Raw genomic sequence first — 20205 nt, 5'->3', positions numbered from 1 at the left:
TATGACCCTAAGTGTTGCTAATGAGGCCGTCGATCTGCTTACATACACTGATTTGATGCCAGTTGTGTTTTATTGTTTATGATGTGTAAACTGAAAAATAAAGTTTATTTTAAACAAAAATATTTAGAGGTCCACATAACTAGGGATGTGAGGGACTTCTTCAATAAAAACCTTGTTCCCCCAGCTAGCGCACCTAGGGGCTGATGTAAACCATGGGAGATCCCTCCCGCTTTCTCTCATGGGTCGGGCAGCACTTTTCAAGATGCTCGCCTTGCCGAGATTGCTGTATATATTAGAAAATACACCGTATCCAGTCCCCCAGGGAGTGTTCAAGCAGATTTCTCAGGCAGTGCGGGCGCTGTTCTGGAATGGTGGGACTCCCCGAATAGCGCTTAACAAACTTACCAGGGGGGTATACGATGGGGGGTGGCACTCCCAGACATACAACTGTACTACTGGTCCTCCCAGCTGCAGGTAGTAAACGACTGGGTGTATACAGAAAACTCAGAACCAGCATACAGAGTGGGCAGACTGGTAATGCCCAAGGGTAATTGTGAGCACCTGCTCTATGCTCGAAGAGTGGTGAAAGTCTGGCCTGCACATTCTAGGGCAGTGGTCCAGTGCTGGAAGGGAAGCGAACAGATTCCTGGGGTGGACGGACAAATTAACTGGTCGCACCCCCCTGTGGCTGGAAGATCAGCTGCGGGAAGTGACACAATTGACAGGCTTTGGGGGGTGGAAACTAATTGGAATAGACTACCTGGGTGACGAGTGGAAGCCGCTCTTTTGCCTACCTCAAGAAGGAATACGACCTTCACAAGTCACAGCACTACCATTACTTACGCCTCACACATGCAATTCAGTCCCACATAAACAGAGACACATCCATCGCGGAGTACTCCCCTATGGAGGACAGGCTGTTGTTAGATCCCATTTTAGAGAAGCCCACGTCCACCATCTATCGGAAACTTATCAACAATATGCCTGATCCATTGGTAAAACTTTGAGACACTTGGAGACTTAGGTGACATAGATGATGCTGACTGCTTAGACGCCATACAGAGCCCACGGGGGATAGCAATCTGCCCCAGGTTCCGACTGATCCAACTGAAAATACTGCATCGCACATACTATCCTCGCACTCACCTATATAAGTGGGCAGGAGCCCATCGGCCCTTTGCGTGAGGGGCTGCCAGCGGGGGGGTACCTTTTACCACATACTATGGGAGTGCCCAGTCATAGTCCCGTTCTGGACTAAGGTGGCAGCCACAATGTCACAAGTGGTGGGCACACAGGTCCCAAGGGAGCTGCGATGGTTGCTATTGATGATAAGGGGAGACGCAGACTGGTCACAGCACAGGGAATTATGGCTTGCACTAGCAGAGGCGGTGGCCAAGAGAAACATGGCCAGGTTGTTGGGGATCACAGATACCTCCGTCATGGGATTACTGGAGGAGGGACCTAGATTGGTGCCAGCGTGCCGAGGGAACTATTTATAGGAGCTGGGGCGACACGAAGAAATGGAAAAAGATCAGGGGACCATGGCGAAAGTACAGGGAAGAGGGTGGGGGGCTGGTGGAGTAACCCGGCAGCTGTTCATCCTAATGGTATACTGCTATACTGACATTGCTGCACACCACGGTGTTATCTCTTGGTATGATCTTTGTTCACTGATCATTGTGACTTTGTACTATGAGCATTGTTCAGAAAATAAGAAGAATTAAAAAAAATATATATATATATATATATTTGTAGCTATTTGTTATATGTAATTAAGATAATATGTTTTCTTTTTATATAGGTAATATTTTTGATTTCTAGTTTTTTTAATAGTTATTTTTATATGGTTTTAATTTTTAATATATTTATTTTTTTAACTGTTGGAGTGTGAATAGTCATTTTTGCCTCTCAAATATCCAACACTTATCCTAATGTTGCACTCAGCGGAGTGGGAATAGTAATTTTTACCCCTCCGCTATCCAACACTTCCACTACAGTTGCAAACTATGGAGTGGGAATAGTAAGTTTTACCCCTCCGCTTTCCAACACTTTCCGTACTGTTGAACTCTTTGGAATAGGAATAGTAATTTTTGCCCCTCCGCTATCCAACACTTACCCTACTGTTACTCTCACTGGAGTGGGAATAGTAATTTTGACCCCTCCACTATCCAATTTTTTTTATTATTGTTGCACTCACTGGTGTTGGAATAGTAAATGTAATTACTCCGCTATCCAACACTTACCCTACTGTTGCACTCACTGGAGTGTTAATAGTTATTTCCCCCCTTTCCCCCGCTAACCAACACTTTACCTACTGTTGCACTGACTGTATTGTGAAATCTAAGTTTAAATATTTTTTAATAATTTGTTTTAATTCATTATAGATTTTTGTTTTTTATATTTTAAATTACTGATATATATTTTTCTTTTTTATATAATTTTAAACTTTTAACATAAATTACAAATAATAGTTTATTAATTGTTTAAAGTAAATATCTATGTGTAAATAATTATGTTTGTGTTTATTTGTTTTAAGTTTATTTATTATATTTTATTAAAATATGTATTAAATGTATTTTATTTTGTTAAAATTAAATGTATTATTTAATATATTTAATATATATTATTTTACTTGATATTTATATAAAAGTCGATATTTTTTTTTTTCAAAACCGTATTTATTAAGAGTTCATGCATGAATCAATACAGCCCTCCACAGTCAGGAGGAGACTGTCAACGACAGACACTGAAAAGGCATAGCATTGAACCCAGAGTTATAGAAAACATACCCCAATCCCCTCCCAGACCACCCAACCCCAACAGCGCCCTGCAACACCCCCCCCTACTACCCACCCCTTATCCCACCCGAACCCAGTGCACGTGTTCACAGCGTAGCAACATAAGATGAAAAACAAAGGTGGAGTCAGCCAACAGTCTAAGGTACGGGGTCCACATCCAGAGCCAACACATCATCAAGATCAGCGGGGGGGTCGAGGTGCAGACCCCTGTAGTCCGCCCATCTTTTCCAAATTTTGTAGTGTTTCCGGGGACACCCTCTGGCCTCAAAACCAGGTAATTCCAGGCCCATAAGGAAGTCCAGTCCCGCTTTCCATGCACCAAGTGGGGGGGCACAAACGCTTTTCCAGGCTTGGGCCAGATCCCGCTTGGCCACCACCAGTCCCAAAAGCAGCAAGTGACGTTTGTAAGCGTTACCCCCAACATTTTCCAGGATATGAAGGAGACCCAGCCTAGGGGTACGGGGCAGGTCCCACCCCAGCACCTCCGAAAGACAGTCCCAAACCCCCGCCCAGAATCTGGTCAGCCTCCCGCAGGACCACACAGTATGGAGAAGCGTCCCTCTCTCATCACCGCACCTCAGACACTCCGGGGCGGCTATAAGGCCCGCCCGCCACAGCCGTTCCCTAGTATAGTAGGCCCTGTGGAGGTATTTGAACTGAATAAATCTAAGACGGACAGCTATAAAAGTCGATATTTTATACATCTATATTTTTACATCAATATTTTTTAGTGGATATTTTTATACTTACCTGTATAAGTATAGGAATCGATATTATTGTTGTCTATATTTTTTACACAACATTTTTTACATCGATATTTATTACATCAATGTGTCAGTGAACTGACTAAAACAATATGCTACATGCAATATAGTGTATATTGAATCAAGTGGTCACATGGCAAAGGATACGTGGGAGAAACTACTACAATAGCAAAAATCAGAGATCAGAACACAAAACGACCCTAAGCATGAAATGTAAAAAAGTTTCAGTAACAGTACCTTTCAACCACTAAATACATTACAATATTTCAGTGAAAAATTCATCATCGTATACGGATTGTAAAAAAAGTACTTTTCTAAAACATTTGGCGTATGTTATACTGAGGATTTTAGAAATAGCAATGTTGTGTTGATTTCTTTTTTTTTTTTTTTTTGTGGCCCATGTTTGACCATGTCTGGACACGTCAGTGGCCTCCCACACATTCAGGAGGCACCTCCGTGGATCAGGCAGCAGTGAGATCTCTAGAGTTTGTGACATTGTTCGCATTATTTGTCTCCAGAATTCCTGGATACGGGGACAGTCCCATATAGTGTGAAAAAACGTGCCCTCCTCCCCGCACCCACAAAGGCAGTAAGGATGTTGCGTTCTGTTAATACGGTGTAGCATCGTCCTAGTGTAATATACCCTGCGTAAAACTTTTAATTGTACAAGTCTCAGTCGTGCGGAGATGCCCACTTCCCTAGGGGAAGCGATCGCCTCATTCCATTCATGGTCGTCCATCTCACAGGTGTCATCCTCCCATTTCCCCTTCAACCGGGTCAGTGGGTCCGGTAGGTTGTTCAGTAGTTTGCGGTATATAAGGGAAGTCGCACGTTCAGTCATGTATTTAGTGAGAAGCCGGTCTTCAAGCGGGGAGGAGTCCGGCACCTCAGTGTCTGAGGGTATGGCCGCCAGCAACGCATGTTGTATCTGAATGTATCTGTATAATTCCCTCTCTCCCAGGTCGTATACCTCTCTCAATTTGTCAAAAGGTACTACACTACCCCTTTCCCAAAGATCTCCAACAGTCGATATCCCTATAGTATCCCAGTGGGAAAAGCCTCTGCTGTTTCTCATGTTACCCAAGGCTCGAGAGTCCCACAGTGGTGTAAGCCTCGTTATCCTCCCCTTCCAGCCCAATGTCGCTGTTGCCGTATGCCACAGCGCCGCGGTTAGTTTGGTGGGTCCCTTCAGTTTACGCATTTTATTTTGGTCGTACAATGGAGCTAAGAGACTATTCGTGCCTAGTTGTGCTCTATCTGCCTGAAATGCTGGCTCGTTTTGCGGAGCGTGCAACCAGAGGTTGATGGGTTTCAGTTGTGCCGCCCAATAGTATAATTTCAGGTCAGGCAACGCGATTCCACCGTCGTACCAGCCCCTGTGCAATTTGGCCTGCGCTATACGTGGCGGGTGGTTCCCCCACAGAAGATTTGATACCAATGTCGCCACTGTCTGAAAGAATCTAGGAGCCACTGGATATGGAGTATTTTCAAGGATTGTGTTGATTTCTTAATGTTACTGTTGCTTTGATATTACTTTTTGTATCCCACCTACATTTTCTCTTAGGGAAGCCAGTCTCTCAGGTAAATGAAGTAAGAATAACCCCAGTATTCCACACAGAAAGTTGCTTTTACTTTTAGTGAATTAAAGCTGATTTTGTGGGAGCTCCACTACAGCTCACTACATGACGTAAACTTCTCTCTCCGCCACCCAAGTGAACCTTCCTTGTCCTTACAATGAGCATCTCTTGAGTCCTTGTACACTTGTGAAGTTTGCATGGCGCTAGGCGAGTCATATTTATGAAGCGTTCTTACTCAAAATCCTCCATTAAATAACCAATCCTTAAGTCCTTTACCAGAAGTTGACTTGAAGGAGTTTGTAACATATTGTTTTGCTAACATGTATAATACACAACGTTAGTCTAAGTGGTGCAGCAGTTATTGAAGGCCGGATTCTAGAGGTTTTTGCTAACAAGTATACTTTAAGTGTACAAAGATTGATGTTTGAGGGGAAATTTACAGAAATAGGTTTAGTGGACATTTCCGCCGGTGTGTCAGGTCTTACCACTTTAGAAGATCCACAACTTTCGATATCTGTCAGTTATGGTAGATTTCTATAGAGGTGGCACTTATGTGTTTCAGAGGCCAGTCGAAGGAAAGAGGTAACACAGCAAATGCTGGTGTGCAGTCACCAGCTTTTATGTTTTGTGAGCGTTCGTAAAATATTTGCATTTTTTTCCCACACTAGAGTTACTCTGGCCACGAGCAAGAGGAACTGCCTCCCAAGGGTGAGAAACAAAAGACTAGAGACCTGTAAATTTCATGGTGTGTATGGGAAGAACTTTCTCCATGGGAAACTATATTCCTCATAGAGAATTAAAATAAAGGGACATTGTGTTTTTACACATTGCACATTATTTCTTCAAGGAGATTGTCGATCATAAGGAAAATCCACTCAAGTATGTATGCTTATCGAGGAACATGGCTAAAAATCTGCAAATTATTTAGGCTTTGTATGGCACTCTCACCGGAGTCTGTGGAAACTAACAGCCTGATTCATGTACGGCCGTTTTGCGTGGCCCTAATAGCGAATCATAGCGACTCGCTATTGAGGACACGCAAAACGGCATTCATGTAGGAATTGCTAAATAAATAGCGATTCCTACATGTTCTCTATTTGCGAGTAGAAATTTGCTACTCGCAAAAAAAGGAATAACTCCCCATTCATTCCTATGGGCCAAAAGGCCCATAGGAATGAATGGGGAGTATCCTTCATTTGCGAGTAGCAATTAGCTACTCGCAAATCAGATAGCGATTTTAAGGGTGCCAGGGGTGTCCAAAGGACACCCTGTAGCACCCCTAAAATGCACATTTGAACAGGTGTTGCGCACACACATGTCCAAAGGACATGTGTGTGTGCAACAAGCAACTTAGAAAAATGCTTTTAAAAGCATTTTTCTGAGTTTTTGCTATTTACTGAGAGGTCTGACCTCTCGGTAAATAGCGGCCCAAAAGTGCAAAATCGCAATTTTTTATTGTGTCATGAATAGCATTTGAGGAATCTCTATTAGAGATTCCTTAAATGCCATTCCTCGCAAATATGCGAATTCTTAAATAGCGATTTTTGCATTTGGGATGATGAATACCAAATGCAAAAATCGCACTCGCAAAGGGCCAGATTCTCAGAATCTGGCCCTTTTGCGAGCGCTTTTAGCTACATGAATCAGGCTGTAAATATACAAAAATCACAGGTACTTGTCTACAGTGCACAACTGCAATATTTTGCGATTCATTCAACCCACACAGCATTCAAAACATTCTTGGTTTGTAAACTTGTTCTAGTCCACGCTTTTCCATTATTTCACAGGATTGCCAAGTTGCTTTTAAACCTCACACATTATATAAAAAATTCAGCAGCAGATAACTTTGACTCAGAAGTCGAATCCTACAATCAAATGAACATCGAGACTAAGGGGCAGATTTATGAAGGCCTTGCGCCGCCGGTGCGTCATTTTTAACATGGGAAAAAGTGACGCACCGGCGGCGCAAGGTCTTCATAAATCTGCCCCATAGAACATAGATTCCCGCCTCCTTGGGAACTCCTCCATAGAGACTAACAACTGAGTTGTTCTCCTGGTCTTTTCATACATTGATTACTGCAATCACCCTTTAATTACTGTTATGGAGTGAACTCCCAGCAAAAATTCTGGGCAAACTTTAAAAGACACAACCTTTTCTACCCAACTAATTATTAGCTTGAAAAAATGTAATTACATTCTCCCCAAGGAGTGAAATAACACAAATGGTTGCAAATCAGAGGATCAAATTTAAAACTATGAGCGGCCCACAAGGCCTCTACTGGTATTTCCAGCATTTCGCCCACCCTTGGTTTTTACTATTACATTTAATTTGAGGTTTGTACAACAGTTACATGTATAAACTTAAACAATACAAAAAATAAATTAAAAATAAAACTCCACAATTATTCTTTTCATTGACGGGTTAGATTTGCTTCAGAAGATTACCAGATCAGAAAAAGCTTCCAGGGAGATGCTCTAAACTCCTTTTAAAAATCACTCCTTATGTTTGCTATTAGCGAATGTGACACTCTTTCACAGCTTTGGAAGTTCAATCTTCTGGTCTTACATCCCATTTCTTACACCCTATTCTTTTCCATATTGGACTTGGGTTGTTTACAATGACCGGCACTGAAGTGCGAACTATCCTTGAAATGAATGATCTGAGTAAAAGATCCATGAGCCCCTGTAGATGTCCTGACTCTCGGTTGAGGAATTCTGGTTAAAACTCAATGAATGTATTAAGAGCAAGGTGTACCGCACACCCTACCTCAAAAGACCTACTTTGTGTTTGTGAACAGACATCAGGAGAAACCATTCATTTGCACAAATATATTCTCCAAAGACTATTTTTAGGAACATAACAAGCATGAAAGCGGGGTAGATAGCATGTGATATCAGACCATATAAATGAATCTTCAAAAGAGCGCTACGGGCAACCTGGAGGGTAAAGGCTTGAATCTCTGCAGGGAGGTCTCCGATGTTCATTACTTACATGTTAGTCTAAGAGCTTCGATCGGACACTTCTGTATCAGAAAGGACATAAACCATTATTAATATTAAAGCTTATCATACCTGCTAAACAGCTTCTACACAGAACAGCCAGGATACAAACAGCAACTTTCAGCATTTCACCTGCCCTCACTGAAAAAAGAAATGTTTTAAAAGTTCACTTCACTTCATCCTTCAACGGCAATAATTCACATCAATTTGTTTTTTTGGACCTGAGGGTCAATGTTACTATTGCTACACATTCAGAAGCAGTGTCATGTGAAAGAGGGACAAGCAAGGACAGCGTGCATCAATGGCACTGCATGTTGCTGTTTGACATTCGCTTGGCAAATAAAGCCAAATGGGAATAAGCCCAGGAAATATTGTAAACACTGAAAAGCAATCCTAAAAGATATACAATGAAAGGTTCAGAGCATAAATACTTTGAAAAAAGATGCTGGCGTAAAGAGTGATACACTGAGATGATTACCACCACTACTAATTACTATTACCTGTTTAGGGATATCAATTGATCCTGTTCAATTTGCACATTTTGCATCTTTATTCTGTATGTTAAGCCTTTGAAGAGAGCATTTCTCCCTACAGGTTTCTACGGAATATATCTCCTCATGCTTGTCTTAAGGTTTTTCAAATGAGACCTATAAAGATCCCTGTAAGTGTTTGCTTGTTACCAATAAGATGCAACTTTCAAATCAGAAACAACCCTGTAAATATTGTCCTCCAAGACATTGGGGCCCATTAGGATGGCGGGCGGATTACCCCCGCCAGGCTGGCGGTAGGCACCGCCGGCCTGGCGGGGGCAATCCGCACACCATCGTCTCCTGAATGCCCCCGCCATATTAGTATGGCGGACGGGACCGCGGCGGGCGGAAAGACCATCCGTCGCTTTTCCGCCCCGGTCGCCTTGCGGCCGGGGCGGAAAAGGTTTAATATGGTGGCGGTGTCTATTAGACACCGCCAGCCATATTAGCATGGGCATTTTTAGATGCCTTTCCGTGGCACCGATGCTGCCACGGAAAGGCATGCGGTCTTCACTTCGGGGGCCCCCTGCGGGCCCACGGAGTGAAGGACAGGTAGGGGGTGCACACGGGGGTACCTGTGGTACCCCCCTGCATTTGCTGTAACAAACCAGCAGGCACCGCGCGGTGCCTGCCGCTTGGTTAATGCAAATGCATTAGTGCATTTTTAGCATTGTGGCGGGCGGTGCTGAGTGCACCGCCCGCCACAATGCTAAAAATGCAGGAGGCGCCCACCACAGTGTCCGCCCGCCCGCCATCCTAATGGACCCCATAGTCGGGCGCATTTGAGGTCATGGAGTGTCCCATTCCAGTTACAGTCATGGAACCTAGACTACAATTTTAATACAAATATTTCAAGATGGCTTACGTTTTCAGGTTTATCTCTATTAGCGTCAGATATATAACCCATGGCTCTACCCCTAAAGACCAGTTTGAGGGCTTGCTATCAGAAGAGAGTCGAATGAAACTTAATTCGGTTGGAAGCATTGCTCTATTTTTTCCTCGAGGACTACGACTATGTCATTATTTGTAAGCCACTAGGCGTGAAAGTGGCATCTATGAGGATGGTCAGGCGAATTAAAAATTAGTAGCTCAATGGTGGATTGATCAGACAGTCCTATTACTTTATATAAGTTAAAAGGCATAAAAAAGTAATCAATTTGTGAAGAGGTCCAAAGAAAAAGGTTTGCTCCTGCACAGTTGAGTGACCGTAGCACCAAACTCCTCCAAACTCATAGAAGTAGGAAAAGGTGGACAGGGGCATCGAGGCTGAGCTGCCCATCAGAAGCTATTCCTAACAAGGGGTTCCTCGAAGATGCCATTGAAATACTTATTTACAGTGGTCAGTATTTGGGTTGCCTACCCAAGCACACAGCCTAGTAACTCCAGAAAGGTCCCCATGACGGGTGGTGGTGCATAAACATTTAATATGCCAAGTGGTGTACCCTACTTCGTTCCAGTTACCATGAGGTATCTCCCCAATCTATCCTGTCATGGATGGATATGGGAAATACTTTTAAAATAGAAAAGCCACCGGTCTGGATCCCTTAGAGAAGCCTGCAGGAAGAACAGCAATGAAGCCATATCTTTTGAGAAATGCACAGTTGGTGCCTTACAGGTGTCTTTCTTGTAAAAATTGGATATGTGTTTCGTATTGCTTAGATCATTTTAACAGAGCCCCTTGTTTGATCTGGGTATTAAGCTGTTAGCAATCTATAACACAAGTTTGAGGTATCCCAATAACCCATCATAGCCATGTGATTTCAGGACCGCTACAATACAGAGAGAAAAAGAGAATCAACACAGAACTAACCAGCAACTGAAAATAACATTTCCAAATGTTACCTTCCCCCTACCACACTTTTGCATTGGAAGCTTGTGTTAAAAACCCCATTTTGGCAATGCTGGATCCCACCGCAAGCACTAGTTCAAAGACCCTACCCACTAAAAGTCCCATGAAATCCAGCTTAGCCCACAAACAAAGGGGAACAGATATATTCTTCAAGGTCCCCTACTTCGTGCAAATCTTGCTATTTGCCACTGTAACTTCTTCATATGAATGGTATGCAGCATCGCAGTAAACCAGGCTGTAAAAGGGCCCACAGGTGTTGCAGACAGTATAATGGGTACAGTTAACCTTGCCACAAATGAGAGTAATGAATGGGTTACAGGAGAACAATTTAGAGCTAGGAGTAAGTGATGTTGATAGCACCTAGCCGGTGAATTGTAAGAAATCAGACAGTAAGTTACTCAGGAGAGAGCTTTTTATTTATTTTTATTTATTTACTTGAGTTTTATATAGCACTGGCTAGATCCGGAGGTATCAGAGCGCCTTACATGAGGAGAGTTACATAGGTTACAATTTACACATTGTTACAGAAGGTACAACAGTGACAGTTACATCCGTCGGTTCTTGGCATGTAGGGGGGTAAGGGGGTAATGTAAAAGGGTGAGGGGGAGATTAAGCGGAGTATTGGCATAAGGATAGACAAAGCAGGCACGTGGAGAGGTATTCAGGGGAGAGAGGAAAGGAAAAAGGGAGGTAGCCAAATAATGAAGGAGGGAAGCAGAGGTGGAGGGGGTAGGGGACACAGCGTGGAGACGGGGAAGTAACTATGTCTGGTGTCCGGCTGGGTGGGAAACGCCTCCCCATGGGACAGGGATCATTTTCAGTCCTCAGTTATGTGTGATTCCCATTGTCACATTGGATTCTTTCTGCGTGGTCGCTGAGACTCCAGGGTATAGATGCTGGATCCCTCCCCAACAAGGGAAGAGGAGTGCTTTGGTCACGGGCACACTCTAAAGAATGAAGGAGGGAAGAGGTGGGGAGGGGGGAGGGGGGAGGAAACCCTGCGGGAACACAGTGCCTGACATCCAGCAGGGTAGGAGACGGCTCCCAGTGGTAAGGGGATCAATTCCAGTCCTCCACTATGTGTGTCACCCTTGTCACTGTGGACACCGAGGTGAGTATATTAGAAAAGGTTTATATAGCCCTGGCTTGACCTGGGGGGGGGGGGCGGGGGAGGGGGGGGTTAGCAGAGCGCTTAACATGAGGAAGGCGTACAGTGGGTAACATGGTTACATATGATACTGGAGCATAAACTGTCATATAGATATGCTTTGCCCTTCACAATGTGTTAAGTTAGCATGAGCTTATGAGGAGTTTAAACGCCATTTTACCTTTCTGCTGCTTCTGCACACGGCACATATTGTTATTAGAGCTTTGAGCCTAGTAGCATATTTTGCTTCACACGAGAATAATATGTTTTGCTATAGTATTAGCTTTGCTTGGTAAGCTATGTCTGTACAGTGAGTGCCGAGGTCTTCAAGGTTATTTCAACACAGTGGTCTGATCTTCGCACGTTCTAGACATAACATACATGCAGCTGCGGCCAATTCTGGCTTTAGGCGAGTTTAATATTGCACTGCACAGAGCATACACACACACTTGATGATGCTTCACATGCAGAGAGCTGGTGGAAGATGATGTGATCCCTTACCACTAGGATCAGAGGTATGGGGCTGCCCTGCTAAAACCCAAAGAGACCTTGTTTAGATATAATATAATACACTAGCAAGGGAGGGTAAGATTTAGGTGCTATTTAGCCTTCTTCCCTCTAGCATTTTAACAAGCTTTCTCCTTTTGTATTCTATGGACTAGTAACTATGCTGATTACTTTGTTTCTTATAATATGTTTACTTGTATTAGCTAAGATACTGCGCTTGAGAACACTGCATTAGAAATAAACATTTCAAACGGGCACGTGTCTTCATTGACTCCTCGTTCTGGATTGATATGTTAGTATAACAAAAGAGTGCTCATGTGTTCCACGTTACCTGAGGTGTTCTAAGTCCATGTTCTGGGTTGTCTAAACATTAGCGATTTGTAAGAACCAATGAGACACTGATTGCTAGTCTAGTAGGGGATTTTGGATACTAAGGTGAGTTTTGGTACACCCTAATTCACTGAGGTTCTAGGTCTCTATGCACAGTTCTGTATATGAGCAGAAATCCCTGCGACATGGCGCCCAACCGTTGGTGGTCTTATTACAGGACACTTGAGTAGTGCTATATTCAGTCCTTAACACCTTCAGTATTGTTTCCGGTTAACAGTGGTGTCGGACAAACCTACCTATACTTACATAGGCCTTTTCAAGCTTGATTCTTTCAAAACTGTTTCCTTGAATTACTACCCAGTTGTGCTACAAAGTTTACTTCCTTTCTGTGTCGCTATGGCCGCGGTGGACATTCCGCAACATAGTCGCATTGCGGTACGCAATCACTTGCAGACTTATAATGTCCCCGTGGAAGGCATGGCCGTGATTCTGGTTGTGAGTGCGGAAGTAGCTTACCCATATGAGATTTTTTATTCGTGGGTGACCTTCCCGGCTGTGAATGCAAATACTAATGTGTTAGACACGTACACTGCAACTGCCATGCCACAGGACTACACTCCGTATAGGACATAGGAAGTTCAGATTAACGCTTGGCAGCACCGTGTTTGGTTTAATGGCGCCCTACCCCACTCTTTGACAACCCAGAGGTTAGGTCCGTTGTCCATTCCAGGTGCGACTTGGCCTGTTTTGGCTGGATTTACACCTCATCCTCAACACGGGGCTTGTCCTATTGCCGATATAAGACGACTACATGTAGTCGCTATTAGCGTAATTAGGTCGTTGGTGCAGTACATTACCCGCAATCTACCAGGCGGGGCCCCAGGTGGTACGGCGCTTCCAGCCGGACAGAGCGGCATGAAGCTCAGTCCCGTGATGGTTAACGCTGTGATTGGCAAGCGCCCCCAGATATAGGGATGATTTTCCTTTCTGGCTTGCCGAGAAATTTGACCAGCTGGAAGTTGTATTTCCTAACACGACTCCTGGGGAGAAACACAGGATTCTGACAATTAGCATGCTGAAAGACTTGGTCCCGGAACCTGGTGACTGTGAGACATGGGGTAAAACCTTTGCGGCAGTATACACGAGGTGCTTCGGCACTCCGTCGATGACTGTCCTTCCTACGGTCCTTAAGCGTGTTCAAGATGAGCATGGACCCGAGGCGGCGGTTGAATTGGGTATGCGCCTTTGCGGTGCTTTTGACGTAGTTTCCAATCTCGTACTTGCGAATGTCAAGGGAGATGCTGTGAACTTTCAGGTGTCTAATGCTTTGTAGGCTGTACCCGATATTGAAAAACCCCGACAGTTAGCAAGAATTATTGTGGCGGCTTATAAGACCGTAGGCCGTAATAGTTTGGGACTCAAGCCTTTCTCCACTAAAGAGAAAAAACAACCCCAAGGGCAGAAGTCAGAAACTGATGAACAGCCCAAGGCTAAGAAGCAGAATTGGCCGAAAAAGCAACAAAAACAGGGTAAACAGCAACAACAGAAACAGGAGTCTCGTCCTGCATCTCCAGTGCCTGCACCTACAGAACGACGATAAAATCTCCTGATCGTATTCAGGCTTCTGAACAACGCTCTCCTCGTTCTTTTCAGGAATCATCGGCCTCGTCAACCGGTGGTGGAGGAGGCGGCAGAGGTCGGGCGGCCAGCAGGGACGCGACAAATCCCGCCAGAAAGACGGTAAAGGCAAGCAGGATGATTCAACGCAGAAAATACCACAGTTTCAGAAAAAAGAAAGTTGCCGCTTTAACAGCGAGATATGCCACAGATAGTGAGAACGCAGCTTCGGAATCAGACATGGGCTCTGACCTTGCTGGACAGCACGGCGGAGATTACCATAGTATGAGAGGCCCTGCGTCCACTACTGAAGGTGACAGCGACTGACCGTTATGTTGTTGTGAAGACAGCTGACACTAGAGTAGCTCCTCCTGATAGACTTTATGAAATAGTCCTTTTAGTTGAAGGTGACATACAACGTACAATAAAAGGGGTATTTAGGGAAAATCTTACGACTACCTATGACATTTTGTTAGCGGAGGCTGTCTGGCCCCCACCTTTTGTGCTCGCAGCTCCGAGAGGGGAGGAGGTAATCCTGCCTAGTTTCGCGCACACTGTCTCGAAGGATCATGCGCTGAATTTTGCGGAAGAGTGGGCTAAAGCCCTTGCGCCGCTTCTGTACCGTACACACTGTGGTTGGGATAAATTTTCCCCGCACCACGAGATCCCTTTACGGTCTATGCCACAGCCACAACCTCAATATCCCATCCGGCGTGAAGCGAAAGCTTCCGTTGCGGAAATCCTTGAACAATTAGAATATAAAGGTGTAATTGAAACTTGTGTGTCACCAATGAATAACCCACTTTTTACTGTGACCAAGCCTGACCGATCATATCATTTGGTATTGGATTACCGGCATTTGAACTCGCATTGGTGTACCTGTGCAGTACAGAATACCCACGGCTCTGCTTTAGTGGATAGTCTTGTGCGTAAACGGTTCAAGACCACACTTGACATATCCAACGTTTTTTTTGCCCACCATTTGGATGGTCTAAATTCCCAATGGACCAGTTTTACGAGCTGCGGCGAACAAAAACAGTTCAAACGTTTACCGATGGGCTATAAGAATAGTCCAGGCGTGTTTGCTGCCCTCATAGTCTCTCTCTTGGAGAGAGTAGACCCAGATGCGTGTTCATATGTGGATGACATTTATCTCACGGACGACGAACTTTGGGCGCATCTGTGTCGAGTAGACCGCATAATTTATAGCTTTGCGGACTTCGGCTACAAGTTTAACTTTGCAAAGTCACACATTGCAGAGTACATAGTGTTGGTCCTGGGCTACGAGCTCAACAAGGAAGGTCGAGGATTGGCTCCTCACTTCTTGGAGAAATGCGCACAACTGCGCGCTCCATCAACACTGAAGAAGTTACAGTCCTTGCTGGGATTTTTGAATTTCAGGCGTACTTACATTCCGGAATATGCCCAGCGTATCAAGCCTTTGTATGCTTTGATACAACCTACTTTTGCCAAATCGTGCTGGCTGCCAGAACACTCAGCTATTTTGCAATCATTGCAGGCTGATCTTCTAGAATCTAAATTCTTACTGACTCGTGATAACCACACCAACCTGGTGATAAGAATCATTCCTAGGGCGGTGGGTTTCACTTACCTTACTTTTAACGAAGGAGACACAGTACCTATTGCTTACAAGTCACACTTGTACACATCGGCTGAAATGCGATTTTCCTCTGTGGAAAAGGTTTTAACAGCAGTGCAGATGGCGATTCTTAAGGAACGTGCACTGTCACAGGGAAAACGCATGTTGGTTGTTACCCCGTATCCTACATTGGAGGCAGTTACGAAAGCCAGTGTACCAAATTCTAAAGCTTTGCACCCACGGTGGATACAATGGGCAGCATCATTGACATCCCCGGATGTCACGTTTATTTTTGATGCCTCCTTACAGTCGCAGGAGTTTTTGCAATATGAATTTGTTCATCCTGCACCTTTGGCTATGCGGCATTTGGAGGATTTCCATTGTATCATTTACACTGATGGTTCAGCGCAGGGCGCGCATGGGTCTAAACACGCATACGTTTCTGCTTGCTCCATTGTGGTAGGTGCCATGGTGAACGATGAGTTCAAGTCCAGAGTCGTGCACACGCAGACTCTAGGGGACTGTACCGCACAATTGGCAGAGCTTCGTGCTCTGATGCTTGCATTGGAGTACGCTGATCCTAGTGTGACGACTCTTATTGTGAGTGATTCGTACTACTGTGTCCAGTCTTATAATGAAAACCTGTTCTTTTGAATTCAGAATGATTTTCATGATTCCAAAGGTAGCACAATAAAACATAAAATGATCTGGGTCCGAGTGGCTGAGTTTAAAGAGCAGTTGCCACTCGTGTTTGTAATTCACACTTTAGGTCATGCCAACAGCGTAGGAGTCCACGCTGTTGGCAGTTCGTTGGCAGATGAGGCAGCGAAATCAGCAGTATCGTCATATTTACTTGCAGCAGTTACACGGTCCAAAAGTAAGATTAATGATGATATCTTGGCATCTGTTGCTGCGACTGAGAAGGGAGATAAATATCCTAAGGGGTTCCCTTCGAAGTATTCATACCACTTAAGTCCTGATAAAGTACCTTATGTGAAAATACCTGACGTTGGTGAGAGATTGATTCCCAACGCGGATCGCAGACACACATTGCTCACAGCGACGCATGAAGGTGTTGCGTCTGCGCATGCAGGCGTTTCGGCTACTGAGGCTCAGTTACAACAGCGTTTCTGGTGGCGGGGACTGTACAAACAGACGCGTGATTATGTCCTTCAATGTGACATTTGCCAGCAGATTAAGCCTTCAACTGCTGCGCGTCCGCCCCAGACACAGTTGTAAATATTTAATAAACCGCTAGGTTGTGTTTATTTAGATCACTGCGGTCCTTTTTCTTCTGATACTGCGTATAAGTACATCTTAGTAGCAGTTGATTCATGCACACGCTTTGTGTGGGTATGGCCTCACCGCAGCGCTGATTCACGAACTGTCATCAGAGACTTGCGTGTCTTTGTAGGGATTTTTGCCTGTGGTACCTTTCATTCGGATCAGGGTCCGGCTTTCGCCTCTAAGGCGTATAAGGATGCCATGACTTTGTTGAGGGTCCAAGTCAAGTTTTCGTCTCCATACAGACCTGAGGGTAATAGTGTTGTGGAACGGATGAACCGTGACTTAAAGCAGTCTTTGACAGCTCGAGTTATAGGCACTGGCAGGAACTGGCTGGCCCACCTCAATGGCATGCAGCGTGCTCTTAATAATCTCCCTAGAAGGTCTCTGGGTGGGTGGACCCCATACGAGATGCTCTTTGGTATCAAGATGTATATACTGGACCTTGACGGTCTAGACTCAGCGGCTGTTGCTGCCTCCTTTGACGTAGATGAACATTGCAATGTTTTACAGACTCTACAAGAGACGAGAGACAGTCTTGCAAAGGAACATTTGCCCTCCACCTCGGACGATGCGTTGCAGATCCCGGTAGTTGGCTGGCTACCCCAAGTTGGAGAACTGGTTCGGGAGAAGATCGAAAACAAGAAATAATTTGGTCCCTCTTATCGAGCTCCAGTTCCAGTGCTTGGTGTGAAGGGCACAAGAACAGTCATTTTACCACCACTTCTAGGTCGTAAGGAAAGCAGGTATATCTCCATTGACTTTTCTAGGATAATCAACTTGGACCAAGGCGTGCCACAGGGCTCGGACTTGAGTCCGACTCTATTTAATCTTTATGTCTCCCCTGTAGCTGATATCGTTGAGGGCTATGGCATGCGCATTGTGTCATATGCCGATGACACGCAGCTGGACAATCTCCCTGTCGCGTTCACCTGGTCTTGCTGCATCTAACTTTAGAGCGTGCATGCAGGAGCTGGCCTCCTGGATGTCTACCAACTGCCTGAGGTTGAATGGCAGCAAGACGGAGGTGCTCGTGGTGGGGGAGTGTCCGTCTGTGTGGTCATCGGCGTGGTGGCCTGCCTGTTTGGGACCAGCACCCGTGCCTTGCCAACAAGCTAAAAATCTGGGCGTATGGTTCGATTCGGACCTCACTTTTGTGCCACAGATTAGTCGGATGGTGGGGGTCTGCTTCGGGGTCCTGAAAGCTCTGCGGAAGGTGCTGGACCTTCTCCCGATGGAGGCTAGACGGACGCTGGTGCATGCCTTGGTCACCTCGAGAATGGACTATGGCAACCTCCTGTACCTGGGAGCTACAGTCAGGAGTCTAGATCGTCTGCAGGTGCTACAGAATGCTGCAGCCCGGTTGGTTCTGAGGCTCCTGATAAGCTCTGCCTCGAAGGCCACGCTGCAGGCATTGCACTGGCTTCGGTCAGGAGTAGGATTGAGTTTACGGCCCTGTGCATGTGCCACCGTATTCTGGGAGGCAAAGCACCTGGGCCTTTACATAGCTTGATTACACAATACAGACCTGCTCGGCCACTTAGGTCTACAGGCCCAGGCCTGCTAAAGATCCCGAAAATTAAAAAAACCCGCATGGGGGGGCAGGTCTTTCCGGTTCCTTGCAGCAAAGGGCTGGAACAAACTTCCGCTGGAACTGCACATGGAATCTTCTGAGGCAAGGTTCAGGGGAAAGCTCAAGACGCATCTATTTAGGCAGTAATTAAGGCACTTTGAGCACTTCTGGGGGGCCTGTTATTTCCACTAACTACAGCGCGGGGACACGCCGGTGTGCGTAACCAGGCGCTCTACAAACTTCCCTATTATTAAACTTCCCTATTTATGTCAAGACACACAGAGTGGCCGATTCTTCTTAGTATGACACCGGCAGTCTCATGTCCTTCGATTGTGATAAATTCTGTTTTGGCCCCGGCTTCTAATCCAGTGCCTGAAGTTGCCTTCGAGATGCCTACAATTTCTAGTCCTTTATTGAGTACACTGCCTGGTACTCAGCTTGATGAAACTAACTACACTTACCCAACTGACTTATTGATGCCTGATTTACAAACTCGCTTGGCAACAGAATCCAGATTTTCATTTGACACTGTTTCACACACATCAAGAAAGCCTTCAAGAATTACTGTTTATGCAAGGTTGTTTAAAAAAAATTTTTTGATTCCCCCTTGGACCTATGTTTGGCCGGTGCTTTTTTCGATTTACCTTTTTAAGTCAATTGGTTTTGTGTTTTATTTTTTCGTCTCGTCAATGGACACTATGTCGAGGAGAGAACATGCATTCGACATATCAATGGAACATTGGCACCCCATTCCTCATCACACAGATTGAAGAGAGACTTGGCTTTTGTTAACATCACTGCTTGGCCTGTCCTAGATGGGATTGTATGGGATGCTGTTGAATTTCAAATCCATGGCCCCACTGAGGATATAAATGTCCCTAATGTGCTTAGAGTTAACATGGGGGATGTAGTTAAACAAAATATACGTTCTGATGATTGGGATGTTCAGGCCATAGAAGCGCTGTTTTCTGATTTGAAATATTATGCTGCCTTTGATGCTGAAGATTTGTAATTAGAATCTGCAAATTACGATGATTTATATTGCTTCCAACATTTTGGCAATCACTACATGCATAAAACTAATACCAGGAGGTACACTGTAAATTATACACAATGGGAGCATTGTCTAGCTCCTATACAAGGCAGGTCTGCTTCCTTTTTGAAAAAGTTCACTTATTTTACTGATTTTAATCAGTCCAATCGCAATGCATTTTATTTTAAAATGACTGAAAAGTCCGCATCCAAAGTTAGACTTACCGATAATAAATTATTGTATTCTAAGTCCTTTCTAGACCAGTTAGCTGTTGGAGGCTACGAGTTGTGGAAGGAATCAGTTGACCTTAAAACTGTTTGGGGTTCTAAAAGTTGGCAGGTGCAAGGCACTGAGGCTTTGCACCGTGCATGTATCATCCCGAATGTGAGAAGTTGGCCTGGTATATGATGTTCACTATTCTAGTGAGCACCTTGCACCAGTCCAAACAACCCTTATGGTGATGGTTGTAAAGTCAAACTTATAGACCAGCTATCCTAGTGGTAGCATGGACAAAGCAGTCTTAGGCTAAAATCAAGAGGGCATGTGAAGCCAGCTGTTTTACCATATGCAATCCCTTTAATACCAAATGAAAGGAC

General features: G+C 44.8%; 1 protein-coding gene across 2 annotated transcripts in view; it reads right to left on the bottom strand.

The window, feature by feature from the left end:
- IL31RA (interleukin 31 receptor A) overlaps nt 1-20205 on the bottom strand; it is a 1277572-nt gene that overhangs the window by 992803 nt on the left and 264564 nt on the right. For both annotated transcript variants that reach the window (XM_078675103.1, XM_078675104.1), the window contains exon 2: nt 8212-8280. In XM_078675103.1, coding sequence (XP_078531229.1) covers nt 8212-8280 — 69 coding nt within the window. The remainder of the gene's footprint in view (nt 1-8211; nt 8281-20205) is intronic.

The sequence above is a fragment of the Lissotriton helveticus genome, chromosome 2_1, assembly GCF_964261635.1.
Source record: "Lissotriton helveticus chromosome 2_1, aLisHel1.1, whole genome shotgun sequence".
Taxonomy (NCBI): Eukaryota; Metazoa; Chordata; class Amphibia; order Caudata; family Salamandridae; genus Lissotriton; species Lissotriton helveticus.
Note: the sequence above shows the minus strand (reverse complement) of the source record. Positions and strands in the feature narration are given on the sequence as shown.